This window comes from Mus musculus, chromosome X (assembly GCF_000001635.26).
Source record: "Mus musculus strain C57BL/6J chromosome X, GRCm38.p6 C57BL/6J".
Classification (NCBI taxonomy): Eukaryota; Metazoa; Chordata; class Mammalia; order Rodentia; family Muridae; genus Mus; species Mus musculus.
Window position 1 is genome coordinate 93545583 of NC_000086.7, and position 18057 is coordinate 93563639.

The following is an 18057-nucleotide window of genomic DNA, read 5'->3' on the forward strand; positions in this document are numbered from 1 at the left end:
AAGAAGGTATCAACAAATATTACCTGTGCTAGTTTGTGTTTGTCAACTTGACACAAACAAAGACATAACAGGATTAAGGGACCCTCAACTGAGAAAATACCCCTCCCAGATTGGCCCACAGACAAGTCTGTGTTATTTTCTTGACTGATAATGTGGGGGCAATCAGCTGACTATGGGTGGGTTGTCTACAAAAGCAAGCTGAACAAGCCAAGAGGAGTCAAGCAAGGAAGGCTATTCCTCCATAGCCTCTCCTACTGTTCCTGCCTCCAGGTTCCTGGCCTGGCTTCCCTCATAATGGACTAGAACTATAAGTTGAAACAAACCCTTTCTTCCCCAAACTGCTTGTGCTCATGGTGTTTTTATCACAGTAATAAAACTCTAAGATATTACCTCATTTAATTCTTCAACAACCTCACTGGGCACTAAGACATCCTTATTAAAAAGGGAAGCTGGGACTCCGAGAAGTTAAATAGTCCATCAGTAGTTCTGAACCACCCCAGGAAGAATCAGAGGCAGGGCAGAGAAGGCACTGACTTAAAAAAGAGTAGGAGGTAAATCAGTTAACTTGCTCCACAATTTACTTTCCCTCACTCTTAACTTCTCGGGTATAAGCCCAAAACTTCTAATTTCTTTATACAGCAATTCAGCTTCATTGTCATGGCTCCCATCAAAGCAAACCACGAACAGAAGATATCGATCACCTCCTAGTCCCTAATATGATGGAAAATTTCAAAGCAATCATTGTTGCTTTTTTTGTGACAAATGACCACTATCTACCTCCATGAAATAATACTACCTCTTCCTACATTGAACACTCCTTAATTCTAAGACCTCCCGCCTCTACCAGCATCAAGATGCAGACCCTTTGGACTGAGTCCTACACCTACTACTCTTTGTATTTTCTCCTCTGAAAATAATTTCAGCCATTATTTCTCTTTACATTAACTCTCAAATGTATATCCACACACTATAAAATTAACATATCCATTACAGAGTGCAGTTGGTTAAGAAGAATTCTAACATTCCATAGCACATATGGTAACTATGTTGACAAGAATTAACTAATGTTCCAAACTATGTAATAGAGGATTTTCAATGTCCTCAATGCAAACAAATGATAAATATTGTCAATAATAGAGAATGCCAACAGTCCTGTCCGGATCATTATATACATAAACTGAAATATACTGTACTTCATAAATATGTACAATTAAAATTAACAATATTTCTTAAAAATTAACATGTCCAAGATCAAATTGTTCACTGTTCTTTGTCCTTGTCCCAAATTTGGTCATCTTCCAATACTTTATTGAAAGGCCCCACCAATTTACCTACAGAAAACCAGAAGCTGACCTTAATATTCTGTTCTACCCTACACTATACATCTAATTCATCATGCCTTTGAAATCTATAATTTTTAGTTTCTGAAATTACAATTAACATCATTTCTCTACTTCCATTTCTTCCCCCGCCCCTAGTATTCCCTTGCTCCTCAAATTTGTAGCCTCTCTTTTGTTTGTCACATATATATCCTCAAAGATGCTTCTCTTTGCAACAGAGACCACAATCCAAAATGCCGAAAACAAGACATTTTGTGGTACTCAGCTTCAACTGATATATCTACAACACAATTTCTGTGCTTAAGGCTCAGAGACCATTACAAAAGAGTCTAAGAAGAATGGAAAGGTTGTTGCAAGACTGTCACATAGAAATGTCAGAGAGGTTGGCTATACCAATGAAGTCTCATTCACATGGTTGCCCCAAAAAAGACCTGAACTTCATTTTGTACTCTTTGTACTTCATTGTTTTTCTTTTACCTACCTCATATATTTTTCTCCCCCCACCACGTCCCATCTGATTGTTCTCACACAAGTGCAGTTACTAATGTATCTTGCATAGAATATTCTTATAATAGCCTACCAATCAGTTTCCCTTCTTCCAATCTTTTTAAGATTATTTTTTATTTTATAGATATGAGTGTTTTGCCTGCATGCATGTGTGTGCACTTTGACCAACACCCTAGTAGCTCTCAGCTCAAGTGCCCTGGACTCAGGATTCTTCTAATTTTTCTTTCCATGTTAAGAGCCATTGCTATCAGAATTTATGTTCCTTTTCTTTGCATGTATTTTCTTCAGTGTGGGATAGATGTTCATTTGACCAACTGATTGATGGCTCTCACCCACCATAACAAAAAACTTCCTGAGGACAAGATCTTGAATACTTAAAACTTACCAATGTCTCTCCAACACCAGCACCAGTCTACACAGGACAATGAAGTACACTAAGATAAAATACTTTGTACATGCAACCTACTATGAAATGATCATCTAACCTATCACTCACTGACAAGAGACTGAATCACCTGATCAAAGCCACACCATGTAAAAGATTGAGTATCGTAGATGTCTATTCCATATGCTTTCTTGAATGCATTTCTGTTTGGATTTTTGTGTCTACACAAATAAACAAGATCATCTTCTTCTTTATTAGTAAATAATCATGTGTCTAGCCTCCCAAACATTTGCTCTAGTTTTAATGAATTTTCATCCCATGCCTGTAGGTCATAAACAATGTCATTTATCTCTATTTCCCCCATGGTACATATTCAGCAAATATTACTTCAAGAATTTGCAACTGAATTAAGTATATCCACCCTAAGTTCCCCTTCTGAAAACAAGTTATTTTGTTTTGTCAACCAGAACACCACTGAAGAACAAATACCAAGATTTTTTTCTGCGATGAAATTACCAGCTATCTATTGTATCATGCAACAAAATGCAGTAGAAATAGAACATGTAACCTACAGTGAGGAGCAGTGCTTAGAAATATGAACAATGTGCATTATTAATAGCCTATGTGCATATTCCTCTCCCCAACTATTACCCTCTTCCAGGGGAAAACACACCACCCTCCTACACTGAAATGTAGCTACTTCTATGTTGGCAGGGCAAAGGCCCCTGAAATAAATATAGACAAATGTCTGAGACTTCAACCTATGAAAGAAAGTCAATATCTTTGTTCCATTCCCATCCCCAGTCAACATTTAGCCTTAAGGCAAATAAATTCCATCACTAAACTCAAAAGACAAACCTTATTTTAACTGTTAAAAAAAAGCCAATAAAAATAGGTAATTACTAACTCATGTGTGTGTGTGTGTGTATGACATACACACACACACCAGTAGTGAGAATTCCAAAGATGGCAAAAAAGCCATTTCTAGAAATCACTTGTGCTTTACTGTTCTTTTAAAAATATGAACAGGGATTTACTTTCCTGTTATAGTCTACTTCATATTGCTTTGTCAAAGGGGGGAGACTGTCAAAGGACAATTTTAGATTTTGAGACTCTAATACATTCAACTTTAAAGAGGATACAAGCCAATTCAATCACAAAAAGTAATAAAAAGGAAACAAGGACAGCTGTACAATTCAATGCTAGCACTAAATTTCAAAGTATAAGATCTCAAAAAAAAATGACTATAAAGGGCCCAGGAATCTCTGGGTTAAAATCAAACCACTACAAACACACATACACACACACACACACACACACACACACACACACAGAGAGAGAGAGAGAGAGAGAGAGAGAGAGACACATACAAATATACTATTATCATTGCTTTCTAGAAGTCCCAACTTACCAAGCTCAGTTCACTGTAATTTAACAGACTATTCATGATCTGACAAAACAACACAAGGCTCATAGTGCCCAGTGAAATTAGTGTCTGCTCAGTCGACCAGTCCTGAATTATAAGCACAATAAACTTAACATGGAGGTTCCTTTAGTGGGCCTGATTATACTGTTGTGAAAAGCAGTTAACGTCACCAGACACCAAAAAATAGGTTCTTCTAATTAGTAATAAACATACTGTGTGGCTGAAAGAAAAAGTATAATGCCTTCATGTACATTACAGATGAAACACACCCTGGCATCTGACTCATTTGGGGGTGAGGGAGGAAAAATCCTCAAGGTTATTGGGTGTTGTCATGTCATCCATAAATTTTTTATGACAGATAAGGAAAGAAAAGCTTATAACGAAGAAAAGGTCAAAGCTTTGGATTTTTACAAATCTTTTTACTTTAATTGAATTAACTACAATTTGTAAAAATAAGAGGGGTATAAGAGAGGTAAATGTTGTATGTCGCTCCCTCTTCCCTTAAAAGTGGTATTACTCAGGAAATAACCAGTACAAACTGACTATAGAAACAGACAATTAAACCCTACACCACTTTCCACACTACTGGTGAACAATAGTTAATAACTTCACACTTTTCTTTTTGTCTTTTAACAAGTAGGGAATAGCACTTTTGAAATCATTACTGCTCTGTCATCTTGGTTTGCTGCCAAAGTAAGAGCTTTAGAACACCTGTCAAATAACACACAGCTTGTAAAAAAGAAACATATACCAAAATAGGCTGATATAAAATGTTCACATATGCAGAAAATGGGATGAATTTACGTTAACAGAGTCATTCATTCTAAAGAAGGTTGGAGAAGAAAGGAAAAGATTTCCAAGGTCATGGTCTATGTGATTTGAGTCAATGTAATGAAACTTAATCTTAGAGATCGGTTACAATGACAGTCAATCTGATACAATTTCTCTCTTACCCTTATCCATATTCCCAATGGTTTCTGTAATTCAAAGGGCAAAATATCAAAGCAAAAATATTCTATTTGTACCTCCTACAAATGTACAAAGTACCCATTTTCTTGTACAGAGTATCCTGGCTATTCTTATAAACTCAAAATAAGTTTAAATATCTAGACTACATAAAAACTGTATCCTCCACATCCACCTATTTATAACTGCAGAAATACATAGATGAACATGACCTCAGAGTGAGGGCAAACAAAGATCACTGCATGAGACATGGGAATACGTAGGACACAAACACATGTACAGTGAAAACTAATAATAGAAAATCCAATATATAAGTGGAAAAGGGCACAAGTTGAAACTGAGAATAAACAAATCTTTGAAAATTATCGGGGGCTGGTGAGATGGCTCAGTGGGTAAGAGCACCCGACTGTTCTTCCAAAGGTCCGAAGTTCAAATCCCAGCAACCACATGGTGGCTCACAACCATCTGTAATAAGATCTGGATCCAATACCCTCTTCCGGTGTGTCTGAAGACAGCTACAGTGTACTCATATACATAAAACAAATAAATTAAAAAAAAAAAAAGAAAATTATCTGGCAAATGATCCCAAAAGCATGGAGACGTCATCCCACAATGACAATGCTAGGACCATGCATTAATATAATGAAGCCAGGTAGCAATGGCAGAGGGATCCTCTCTCTGACAAATATATAGGCATATGGACTCACACTTGAACTCTTCAAGGCTCAGGTCAGACAAGTATGTAGCAGTCATGAAAAACTTAAGTAATTGCAAAAGAAATAAGAGAAGGTACTTAAGTGCTTCCTTGATGAAGCCTTCTCTTATTTTCTTATACTCACAAACCCAGCTCTATTTCACAAGATAGCCTGAGTCAAGGCTTGAGCCAGTCTTTATCTTCCCGGGTGCCTCTAATAAAATCCAACTTTATGATCTCCTAAATTTGTACCTTTAAAATGAATGACTCACTTAAAGGGACTGATATTTAACTTTTATTAACCAGAAAAAAGAAGATCATGCTGCATTTGGATCAAGTCTCGATCTTTGTTTTTTTGTTTTTGGCTATTGTTTTAAATCATAGGGATCATTTCCAATTAGGCCTAAGTGTAACATATTTATTTCTATAAATGCAATATTGTGTTGTATCAGAGACTGATATATAGGCTTGTAAAAAGTATCCTGGCTATTATTATAAACTAAAAATAAATATGAACTAACCAGTACCCCCCAGAGCTGTGTCTCTATTTGCATATGTAGCAGAGGATGGCCTAGTTGGCCATCAATGGGAGGAGAGGTCCTTAGTATTGTGAAGATCATATGCCCCAGTACAGGGGAATGCCAGGGCCAGGAAGCAGGAGTCGGTGGGTTGGGGAGAAGGGCGGGGAGAGGGAAATATAGGGGGCTTTGGGGATAGCTTTTGAAATGTAAATGAAGAAAATATCTAATAAAAATGCCTTAAAAAATAAAAAATAAAGCCGGGCGTGGTGGCGCACGCCTTTAATCCCAGCACTCGGCAGGCAAAGGCAGGTGGATCTCTGAGTTCGAGGCCAGCCTGGTCTACAAAGTGAGTTCCAGGACAGCCAGGGCTACACAGAGAAACCTTGTCTCGAAAAACCAAAAAATAAATAAATAAATAAAATTTAAAAAATAAAAAATAAACTCAAAATAGGCTTAAATATCTAGACTACATAAAAACTATATCCTTCATATCCTCCTATATTTACAAATGTATGCTGTTTATAACAATAAGCTTATATGAATATACGCTGGTTTGGTTTGGTTTGAAGGTATGGTGACTAAACGGAGGGTCTTGCATATACAACATAGACATATAATCACTGAGCTACAACTACAGACAGAAATATCTAACTTTTTGTCACTACATTTCTCACCAATTATTCACAATCTAAGTTGCCATGATCTGGACTAGCCTCTTATGGGGTGTTTTCCAAGGCAGAGCTTCATCTTCTCCACCTGATATTTAGCAGCATTATTTTCACCAATTTTTAGAAAGGATACACACCAAGTGGACAAGCAAGCCAAGATGTTTAATACAATATATCAATACAAATAATCTGTAGTTAAAATGCTACTTATTTGATGGCAGGGAATTATTTCTATACAATTTAACTGTACATAAGAACCTAGACTCTAAAAACAACTATTAAGTTTATGCTAATAAGACTTACACCTCATTTCACATAAATTACCACAAATTCTGAATTTAGAATTAGTAGAATACAAATAAAGCCCAATAGTGTATATTATCAATTCTGGAAATTGCAAAAAACTTCAAACTCAAACATCCCTCAAATATGCCAATAAAAAGTTTCTCTGGCTTTGAATTTCATAATGTAAAGGAATTCAAACATGATGAGTAACCTATAATCAACTAAAAGATACAATTTTTCTAACATGAACTATATCTGCAAAATTGCAATAAACCATCATTTTAGCCCTCAAAAAAGTCTTATTAACCTCATTTGTTTTGTTTTGTTTTGTTTTGTTTTGTTTTGTTTTTAGATCAAGGACTAGGTATAATACTGAATACCTGTTAATACTTAACACTGGGAAGGCTGAGCTGGAGAATCATAAACTCTTAAGAAAACCAGAGATACATATCAAATCTCAGATTAGCATGTACTACAGATAAGATTGTCCCAAAATAAAAATAAAAGGAAGGACTGGAAAGATGGCTCAGCAGTTGCGAGTGGATACTGTTCTTAAAGAGGACCTCAGTTTTCTTCCCAGTACCCACGTGAGATGACTTGCAACTGCCTATAACTCCAGGAAGAACTGCTGACTCTTGCTTGTGTGGACATTTGTGCATGCATATGTGAAAGCAGGCACACAGGCTCACAAACACAAGCACAAAATTACCAATAAATCTTATTAAAAGTTAAAATACTGGAGACTGGTGAGATGGCTCAGTGGTTAAGAGCTGGCTACTCGTCCAGAGGTCCTGAGTTCAATTCCTAGCATCCACATGGTGGCTCACAACCATCTGTAATGAGATTGGATGCCTTCTTCTGGGGAGTCTGACAGCTACAGTGTACTCATATATACAAAATAAATAAATCTTTTTTTTAAAAAAAGTTAAAATATTAACAAGAATGTCAAAAAGAGTCTCAGTGGCTATCAGAATTCTGAAGGCAGAGTAAGAATTCTTCCTATCAAATATAGTTTCCATGGATCTGATCTGGAAAAGAAGATGCTTAACTCTGGCATATTTTAGGGAAAAAAAACCATACAGTTTAAGGCTAAAGTTTTACTTCAAGCTATCTATATTTAAAGAGGGCAGAAACAAATAAAAAAAAACCTACAGTACTTTGTTATTTTTATATCAAAGCCCCCTTTGAAATTCTCTTAAATGGTCCGCAATCACTTTCTTGAAAAAATATATGAAGACACAAAATATTTTTTTGAAACTTCAGAATTCACAAACCTACCTTTTGCTCTACTTTAGAGGTTTTCATATGGTTAATACAGCAAATAGTAAAACCTCAACATCTATAATTTCTCATGACAAAAAGACTATTTTTCCTTTCTTTTTAATACATTTAGTATAACTTCCCATATTTTCAATCATGCCTGATAATGCTTGGAATAAGTCACAAAAATTATCTTTTGCCACAAAAGATGGCAAAATTTTTCTGCAAAGTAATAAATACTATATAGTTTAGGTTTTGTGGTAACTACTCAACTCCTAAGTTTGATATAAATATGGTCAAAGACAAAGGAGTATGACCGTGCTGCATTAAAACTTTATTTAAAAAAAAATAGATCATAAGTAATAGTCTGCCAATCCCTGGAATAAAGAAACATGTTCAATAGATCCACAAAGAAACAAATAGACAAATACAATTAGATCACTAAGTTTATTGCTCCTCAAAGAAATCTCCAGAAATACTAAAGACCTAAATAAGAAAAGCCAAGTTTTACAATATTTAGAATAAAGTAGAACAATATGTCTCATTGAGAAAAAACGTATTTTTAGAATAAGCCTAGGCTGACAGAGAGAAAAATATCAAATACTTAGTGTAAAAAGCAGACATTTCTTCACAATGAAGGAACATAAAAGAAAAAACTGCAAGAATAAGCCAACTCAAACATGCTATTTTAATATAAATAACCCAAAACGATTCCGTTTTTAAATACCTATGAGACAGAAAGAGACTTGCAATGCAATAAAATAAGACATGTATGTCCATGTAGGCAATCAACAAAAATAGTATATGACTTAATAAATATGGAAAGAAAACTGATTCAACTCCTAATTAAAGAAAGAAGAATTAAAATCACAACATGAAAGCATTTTTACTCTAAAATTCTGATCCAAGTATGGTGGTACAAGTCCATAATTCTAGCATTTGGGAGGCTGAGGTAAGAGGGTAGCAATTTCAAGATAGCCCAGGAAAATAAAACAAATATGAAGCACTGTGGGCTACACAGAGAAAACCATTGAAAAAAACAAAACAAACACCCAAGTAATAAGGATTATTTAATTATATTTACAAATACATGGTAAATGGAAAACCCTTCAAAAATAGACAAGTTTCAGAGTGGAAACTATCAACAGAAACTAGGTATCAATCTTGAAATTGGTATCTGGATCTGTAACTTGCCAAAGATAAGAACTTAGTGAGCTATTTGACAGAAGAAACTAACTTGTTATATAGTAAATTAAATCTAACACATTATCTAGTATAACCTGTTTTAATAGAAAAAAAATTTTAAAATGAGAACATGGCAATTCAAAATAATGGTAAAGCTAACATACTGACAAACCTTTAATCCCAATAACAAAAAAGCAGAGGCAGAAGAGAGTCAGTCTAGGTTGAATCATAAGTACAGCCTACAATGAAAGATCCTACTCAAAAATGTGGAGGGGGCCTTTAAGAAATCCAATGCTTTCAAAGATAAAAGTTTTGGAGAGATTAGAGATACAATGCAACATAATAAAAGAAGTTAACAGCAAACCTACAGCCAACATCAACTTAAATGACTAGAAACTCAAAGCATTTCCACTAAAATCAGAAAGACAAGGTTGTCCATTCTCTCATTGCTGCTCTGTTCATAATAGCCAGAAATTATAAATAATCTAGATGTCCCTCAACAAAAGAATGGATAAAGAAAATGATATATTTACACAATGGAGTATTACTCAGCCATTATATAATTTAAAAAAAAAAAAGAGGAAGAAATTCTCACGTAAATGGATGGAGCTAGAAAAAAAAAATCCTGAATAAGGTAACCCAGACGCAGACAAACAGATACAATATACATCCACTTCCATGAGGATAGTAGCTGTTGTGTCAGTGTTAACCAAGCTACAATCTGTAGGACTACAGAGTTAGTTACAGATTAAGGGGCTGAGCAAGCACAGTGGAGAGGAACAAAGCGGAAAAGTACATAGAATAGACAATCAAGAGTGAATAAACTCAGTGACATCTTTGGAGGTTCCTGGTCTCATAATGTCACATCTGAGCTTTTAGCTTCTTCGCTGCTCTTTTTACCTTCCAGTTGTCCTTTGCTTCCACGTTAGTGTTTTCATTAGACTCCTCAGTATGTAAACAAGGTCTTTGTGACTATATCCATTTCCTGTGCTCTCTTCCCTCTGTTTATTCATTTTGTTCTATTTGGCTGTGTTAGTTTTTTGTTTTATCATATTATATTATATTGCCCTAAAAGCTTGCTTGTTTTCTAATGAGAGACAGAAACAGGGAATCCTGATGGAAAAGGGAGTAGGAAGAAACTGGGAGTAAAGGGAGGGGCAACTGTACTCTGGAACTACATATGTATAATGTGGGGGGGAGCTATTTTCAATATAAAGAAAAAATATCAAAAAGGAGAAGGAAATGGGAGAACAAAAATATACTCAGTCATATTCACTCACTAAAATGTTATAGAATAGTTAACATAAATAAGTAAAATCTAAAAATGTATCAAAGGGATGTATTTAAATTGTGATATACAGAACAAAATTTGTCTCAACGTTTCTTTTCAAACTATAAAAGAATAAGCATAGCATGACACATGAATACTAAAAAACATTCAAATATAGCAAATATGAAAATGAACACATACATACTTGTATATTATAAAATGGAAAAGACAGGTGGGGGGAAGAAAAATAGATAACAGGATAATTACCATTGAAAGAAAAGGGATGAGAGGAGAGTCTCTAGCCATTTCTATGTTTTATTCTTTTAAATTAAAACAAAACTAGGCTGTATTTCATAAAAATATTGGAAAACTGAAATATCCATTTATTTCAAAGTAAAGCCAAAGGATCATTAATAATTTAAAGCTCCTCTTCCATCATAGACAGCAACAAGAGCCTTCTGCCAGTGCCACTCCCAAGGACTCCTCACTAGCACTACTTCACCAGCAAGGTAATCTCAGAACGCCAAGCCTAGATAGTGATGGCTGCATGTAATGATTGAGATGCATTTTCTAAAAGGAACAAATTCAGTTCTGAAAACCAGATCTCCTACAACTGGTAGACAAACAGGCTGGCAATGACTCACTCCAGCCTACAGGACAGTAAAATGAAAATACATGGTCCACTCCTGAACAGTGCACTTGAAATTGCAATCAGAAATCCAAACCAAAAATTGTTTCTTCAAGAACACAGAAATAAGAGAAGACAGAAACAAATAAATAATTCAGTAAGTACTAATTATTTCATAAGGACAACTATCACTATTATGTTACATGACAAATATGCTTAGAAATCATTTAAAAAGTTAAATTCCTCAAATTTCAAAAAATCATATTCAAAGAGGCAAAATCACATACAAACAATCATCTACAATTTTCTTTAGAGTTGCCTGTGGTACTATAACTAAGAAAATAATGTATCTCCATGATCAGAGATATGATTTATCCACTCAATGGAAGAATTCACTTACTAAGATAAATTAAATGACTGTTCTCATCAATAAAACTTACAAGGCAAAAAAATATATCATTTCAAACACTAAAACACTAATTCTATTAGATTATTACAATCCTTTGGACCATTTTAACCTTTATTTAGTATTTTCAAAACTGGTAAAAATCTAAAATATAAATATTTAAGTCACTAAATGGCCTTCACATTATTGTTCACAGAATAAAATCTCTAATTGATTAATGATCTTAGGGTGTCTATCGCCATCTAGTGAACAATCACTTCAATTACTACACCATACACTTGACATTTGATACTTGTCTTCATAGTCTAAATATTTGTGCCCACTCAGTGTTACCCAGAAGTCTCACCCAATTTCATTTTTATGCCCCTTCAGGCTGACATTGGTAATAAAAGCAATTACAAATGGTAGTGTTACAGATTCACTTCTAAAAGTGTCTATAAAAGAAGTTTCTGTATTTCTTCTCTGGAAATGCTCAATTATTTTGAAATAATTTGTATACTGTGAGGTTCGTACATGAGGTTCCTTCAACAGCAACTAATGCCTCTATCATCAAGCAATTAAAATTATGGAATAATTGAAGTATCAAGTATTAAAAGATCACATCTGTGAAAAGGCAATATTTATTCCCATTTGACATACTTTTACTTTTGTTATAAATCTGATTTTTAAGAGTACAATCAGTAATTACTTCAGTATTCTAACAGCCATAATACATTTACTTACAGAAATTTTTAGGTCACCAGAGTCAAATCTGCATGATCCCAACAAAACTAAGCAACTAAGTACTCACAAAATCTACTTAAAAATAAAAAAGGAGGAAGACTTTAAGATCATACCAAAATGCAAAATTTCATGCCTCCCCAAATTGTACATTTATCCATATCCAAATGAAAAACCTTATAATTTTCTCAAAGTCATGTCAACAGGTTTCCTTCTCATTTCAACTTGAACATTAATTTAAATGGGAAGTTTAGATGCAAAAAACTATTAAGGTCTTCAGGCTACTGTATTATTTTGTCTAAACTATCTTACGAGCAAAGCAACAGTTCAGTAAGTTGCAAAGGTATTGCAAGTTCTCAACTTCATCTTTCCTACCTCTTTAGTAATTAAAAAGTGCTTGAGGCTGGGCAGTGGGGGGTGCATGCCTTTAATCCCAGCACTTGGGAGACAGAGGCAGGCAGATCTCTGAGTTCGAGGCCAGCCTGGTCTACAGTGAGCTCCAGGACAGCCAGAGCTACACAGAGAAACCCTATCTCAAAACAACAACAACAAAAATGCTTGACAGGTGTATATTTGCAATTAGAGCACATAAAGGGGCTTGGGTTCAAGGTCAACTTGTGGTATATGGTCATACACTATCTCAAAACACAATGAAAATCGTTAAAAACAACAGACTCCAAAATATATAGGAAAATGATAGTAAAACCAGAGAATAGTGTCAGTAATACTACCACCAAAACATTACCAATAATTTTTATTTTCGTAAATAACTTCTATAGAGATCTTTGGAGCTTCCAAAGTAAGAGTTGCAGAAAGCAGATATACTATATACTTATTGTTTCTCATTAACTTCACATTAAAGATATAATTCCAACTCTGTAGAAGGTATTGTATATGGAAAGGAACACATGAAAAAGAAAAGGGGGAATGCAGAAACTACGAATGTAAATCGCATGATTAATTCTAGATTTGTCTGAAATTCTTTTTAATGAACTAAAAAAAGGTTTTATATTTTACTTAAGATATATTATCACTATATTTTATAAAACAAAACCTAAAAATTTAGCTTAGTTCTGTTACATGTTGATCAACAAAAAGTAAAAATTGGGTTTCAATTCCGTATTAAGTATCCAGCCAAAAGAAAACACTGCCCTTAAAATATAACGGATTAGGGAAGTAGGAGAGATCATTGGACAAATTTGGGGCTTATCATTATCAACGGTGCCCTTTTAAGCTTGTGGATTTCTAAGCCAATGCAGAAAATGTAACAACAGGGATTTCTCAACAGCAAGAGGCACTCTCCAAGGGAGTAAATTGTCAACTATTGCCTCTCGTAAGAAACTTAAGAGTAACCTTGATCCAATCTCAATAGTCAACCTATGTATTATCACCCAGTTGGGGCATAGTGAGTGCATTTCCTAATACAAAAATAAGATGGTATTCTATCAGAACCCACTGGAGATATATATATATATAGAAACAAAATTTAAATAATTTTGAGGTAAACTTAGCCTAAGAATCTGATCTTACTTCAGCTAGCCTCTAAAATCATCTATACATTTGTCATTTTAAAAAAAAATAGGGTCCATGTCATATGTTGAAAAGGGGTCTAGTAATAAGATAGATTATAAGGCAAAACTGCACTTGCAAAAGCCATTCTCTAATGGTGAAGCCTAATGCAGTAAAAGATTTACAATCAGAAAGATACAGGTTCAGTTCAAACTAGCCCTTCACTATCCTTTACCTCCTTGAATCTTAGCTTCTTCATTTACAAAACAGAATACTACTACATGCCAAAGGACTCGGGTGTAGTTTTGATATGATAATGCATAAAAGAGCTCTTAACATGCCATCTTTATTCAATACATGGAGTACCCTTCTATGTCTTAAGCCACATATCTGAGATAAGGCTGCAAAAGAAAAGTGACTTGAAATATCATGACATTTGTTTCATGTCACAAGTAGATGTATACTGATGAATACAATAGTCACTCTACACGTTACCCATTCAAATTTAAATTCATTTTAATTAAAATTACATAAATCTAAAAACCAAAGTCCTCATCTATTCATAATAACCAAGTATGAAGCGTTCCCCACCCACTTGTGGCAAGAGGCTATTGCATATAGATAGTATAGATAAAAATCGCTTCTCTATCTTTAAAAGTTCTGCTGGACAGAGTTGCTAAAGCCAACATTGTCCTGAAAGTGCCAAGTGTGGCTTTGCAGGCCACATAAGACTTTATCCTGACTACTCAAGTCTATAACATAAATGAAGAAGCTTGGCTCCACTTCAATAAAACCTTAGTTATATAACACAGAACAGGTTAGATTTGGCCTATAAGCCAGCATGCTAAAGATGAGTCCAGACAATCAATATCACCACTGTATACTATGCTTAAAATTAAGTAGCATTAAGTTCACTAAAAGAAAACAGTATCTTAATGTACTTGACTGAATTCAATATTTAATATAACCATACCTTTACAGATTATAAAAATAAAAACCTCTACACAAAGCATTAAAGTAGATGAACTTAAAATGTTCATAAAGTGTTAGTATTTAATGGTAATTGGTCTATCATCCTCAAGTATGTAAATATATAACTCCAGCCATGACATGGCCCTAGAATTGTGAACTCATATGCCCAAAAACATGTTGAAAATGCATAGAAATCTGTTACCACAAAGACAACACATAGAAACTGGAACTCTTGATCCCTGTTTTCTCCCTTAGTAAAAATAAAAGGTTCCATTAGCTATTCTCCTAATTCTACCTTTCTCTCATATAACACATTAAAGTTATCAGTTAAACACATAAAAATTAGCTCCATTATGTTAGCATAACTAATCCAATCTAAGCCTAAGCTAGCCTCCAGACAGTTAAGGTCAACACCACCTTAATTATATGAAGAACATTTACTTCTAACACCATCCTAGGCATTTTTTTAAAAGATTTATTTATTTATTTAATGTATTTAAGTACACTGTAGTTGTTTTGTCTTCAGACACACCAGAAGAGGGCGTCAGATCACATTGCAGATGGTGTGAGCCACTATGTGGTTGCTGGGAATTGACCTCGGGACCTCCAGAAGAGCAGTCAGTGCTCTTAACCACTGAACCATCTTTCCAGCCCCATCCTAGGCATTTTTATTCTTATTCAGCTGTTTTCCCAAACTATGTTCCCCCACCAGTCTAGGTCAAATATAAGCTGTACATAATACTTCACATTCTTTATTGCTTACAGCAAGCCTGGCATATAGACATTCAAAGACTACATGTGTGTGTTCTCACAGGGAGAGAGAGAGAGAGAGAGAGAGAGAGAGAGAGAGAGAGAGAGAGAGAGAGAGAGAGAGAGAGACGGGGAGAGGCAGGACTGACAAGTGAATTCTTATTCAAATGCCTATTTGTCTCAAACTTACTCTAAAGAAGAAATATTTGAAACTGTAAAAACTAGGTAAAAAAACTTATCTCTCCCATATTGTAGCATATATTTACAGATGGCAATTTTATTTTGCAATTTACCTCCCTTCCTTTGTATGTCACCAAGGCAGCCAGTGGTTTAGCATAAAATCTGCTGTACGAAAATCCCAGGCAACCATACATACTGTTTGCTGTGAGCTTCAAAGCCTTCTGTCGGATGTCATACTGCAGGTCAACAAAGACAAAAGATATACAATACCTGTAAATGCTTAAACATTACATTGGATATCCTTTTAGATCACAGTGAGGAGAACCGATCAATCCTGCGTGGTGGGGGGGGGGGGGGGCACTTACTGCTGTTGCCTTATCCTCCGAGAAGCAAGCAGACAGATCCCTAATTTCCCAAGATTCTGTGAGATCTTACTAAGATTTTACAGCTAGAGAATCCTTCCATTCTCAAGCAGTCTAGCACTTCGGAATGGATATTATCCAAAATAAAATAAGCACATACACTTGCCAACACCATTCTATTCATTCTACTCCTCAATAATCAAGTGTTAGAAGCTGAAACTGTCTCCTAACACCTTGCAGAGAAAAGACGTACCTGAAGAACAAGGTCTGGATTTAAATCTTGCTGTTTCATTAGCTGTTTGACTTGTTTTCTCCGCTCTACCAGTTTCCGAATCTCTCTGGGCAAAATGCCCATCTCTAAGTTTGGATCTGGCAACTCAGGGATCTGTTCTTGTTCCTCATCCTGAAAAACATACGATAGAAATGTCAAATAAATTATGAGTCTTTCCTGTATGAGGAAATCAATAATACATGAGCGGTTTTAAAAGGTGCTGATCTAAGTGTGGTGGTACCAACCTGTAGCCCCAATACTAGGGAGGTTGAGGCAGACAGATCATAAGGTCAAGGCCAGCCTGGGCCACATAACATGTCCCAGATCACTACGGGTTACAGAGTAAATCACTGCCTCAAAAACCAAAACAACAACAGAAACCACAAAAGAACCCAAACAAGAAAAAGATCTGTGTGGTCATAAACCACTGACCCCCTGCCTGCAATTCTATCAGCTTGTGCTGCTGTCTCTACTGCTCACACTTGTTACTTACACATTTCAATTTAATGTAAAAGGATGGAGTTCACAAACATGGAGCAACATGTCTGGGAAAATTGTTTTTAAAATACAAATGCTGATAGACTTCTAATATTAAAAAAAAAGCAGCAAAATTCTTGTTTTATAGCATTTGTATAACCAAACAAAATGCTACAGAATGTTTCACAACAACTACTGTAAATGCTGTTAAAAATATAGAAGTTCTATAGGTCATGACATTTCTAAAACTTAATGTACATAATGCGTGCACGCACACACACGCACACACACACATACATAATATTCCTTAGCATTTATTGAGTACCTTTTACCTATAAATTGCTTTGCAATCACCAGAAGAATAGCAACATTTTAGAAAGGCAATCAGCAGTCAACTTATATTAAAATTTATAGCAGGAAAAAGCAGGGAAAGCATTAGGCCTTTTTTTCTCAAGCCTCCATTAATTCTATTAACAGGCTGCAAAGAACAGCCAGGCATAGTTACCCTTTGAAAGATTCAAAATTAAAAATAAACCTTTTGGCTTAAAGCATGTCAAGTCAATGCAATTTGATAACCCAGCCTTTACAATGTACCTGATTTTATAATGATCAATATCATAAAATGAACACTTATAGGGAACTATTGTTTTGCAATATAGAACATGATGTGAACTTATTAAAGAGAACATCCACTGTATTTACAGCACCTAGAGAAGTCACACAAAAGGTAAACTGAGCTCTTGTCTTCGTGCTCTAGCTCTGTCCTCTCCTCCAGCTCCCCTCCCCCTATCCCACTACCCCCTATCTCTTTCCAGTCACGGCTGGCCTCCACTCCTCTGCGTGCTCGCTCTCTCTGTCTCTGGCTCGGTCTCTCACTCTGTCTCTTTTTCTCTGTCTCTCTCTATATTACCTCTCAGCTCAGCTCCTCTCCCCAGGCCTGAATAAAGTGTATTCTATAATACAAAAAACAAAAGACAAAAAGGAAACTGAAAGATTCTTGGGTCAGGACATTTAGAATTCCTCTGAAACCCTAACAACACTTCCAGCGTGACACTAACTGCTCCCTCCCTTTGATATAATGCAGAATCACAAACTGCCTCATGCATAGTGCTTCTTTTTTTTTTCTTTTTTTTTTGGTTTTTTCTAGACAGGGTTTCTCTGTATATCCCTGGCTGTCCTGGACCTCACTCTGTAGATCAGGCTGGCCTCAAACTCAGAAATCCGTCTGCCTCTGCCTCCCGAGTGCTGGGATTAAAGGCGTGCGCCACCACGCCC

The 18057-nt window shown here is 35.4% G+C and overlaps 1 protein-coding gene across 4 annotated transcripts in view; it reads right to left on the bottom strand.

The window, feature by feature from the left end:
- Positions 1 to 18057, bottom strand: part of Pola1 (polymerase (DNA directed), alpha 1) — a 327622-nt gene that overhangs the window by 240817 nt on the left and 68748 nt on the right. For all 4 annotated transcript variants that reach the window (XR_003953001.1, XR_878096.3, XM_006527905.4 and 1 more), the window contains exons 25-26: positions 16288 to 16437; positions 15786 to 15908 (exon numbers count right to left, since the gene is read on the bottom strand). Coding sequence is in view for 2 of the 4 variants with exons in the window: in XM_006527905.4 (XP_006527968.1) it covers positions 15786 to 15908; positions 16288 to 16437 (273 nt within the window). In the remaining 2 variants the exon portion in view is untranslated. The remainder of the gene's footprint in view (positions 1 to 15785; positions 15909 to 16287; positions 16438 to 18057) is intronic.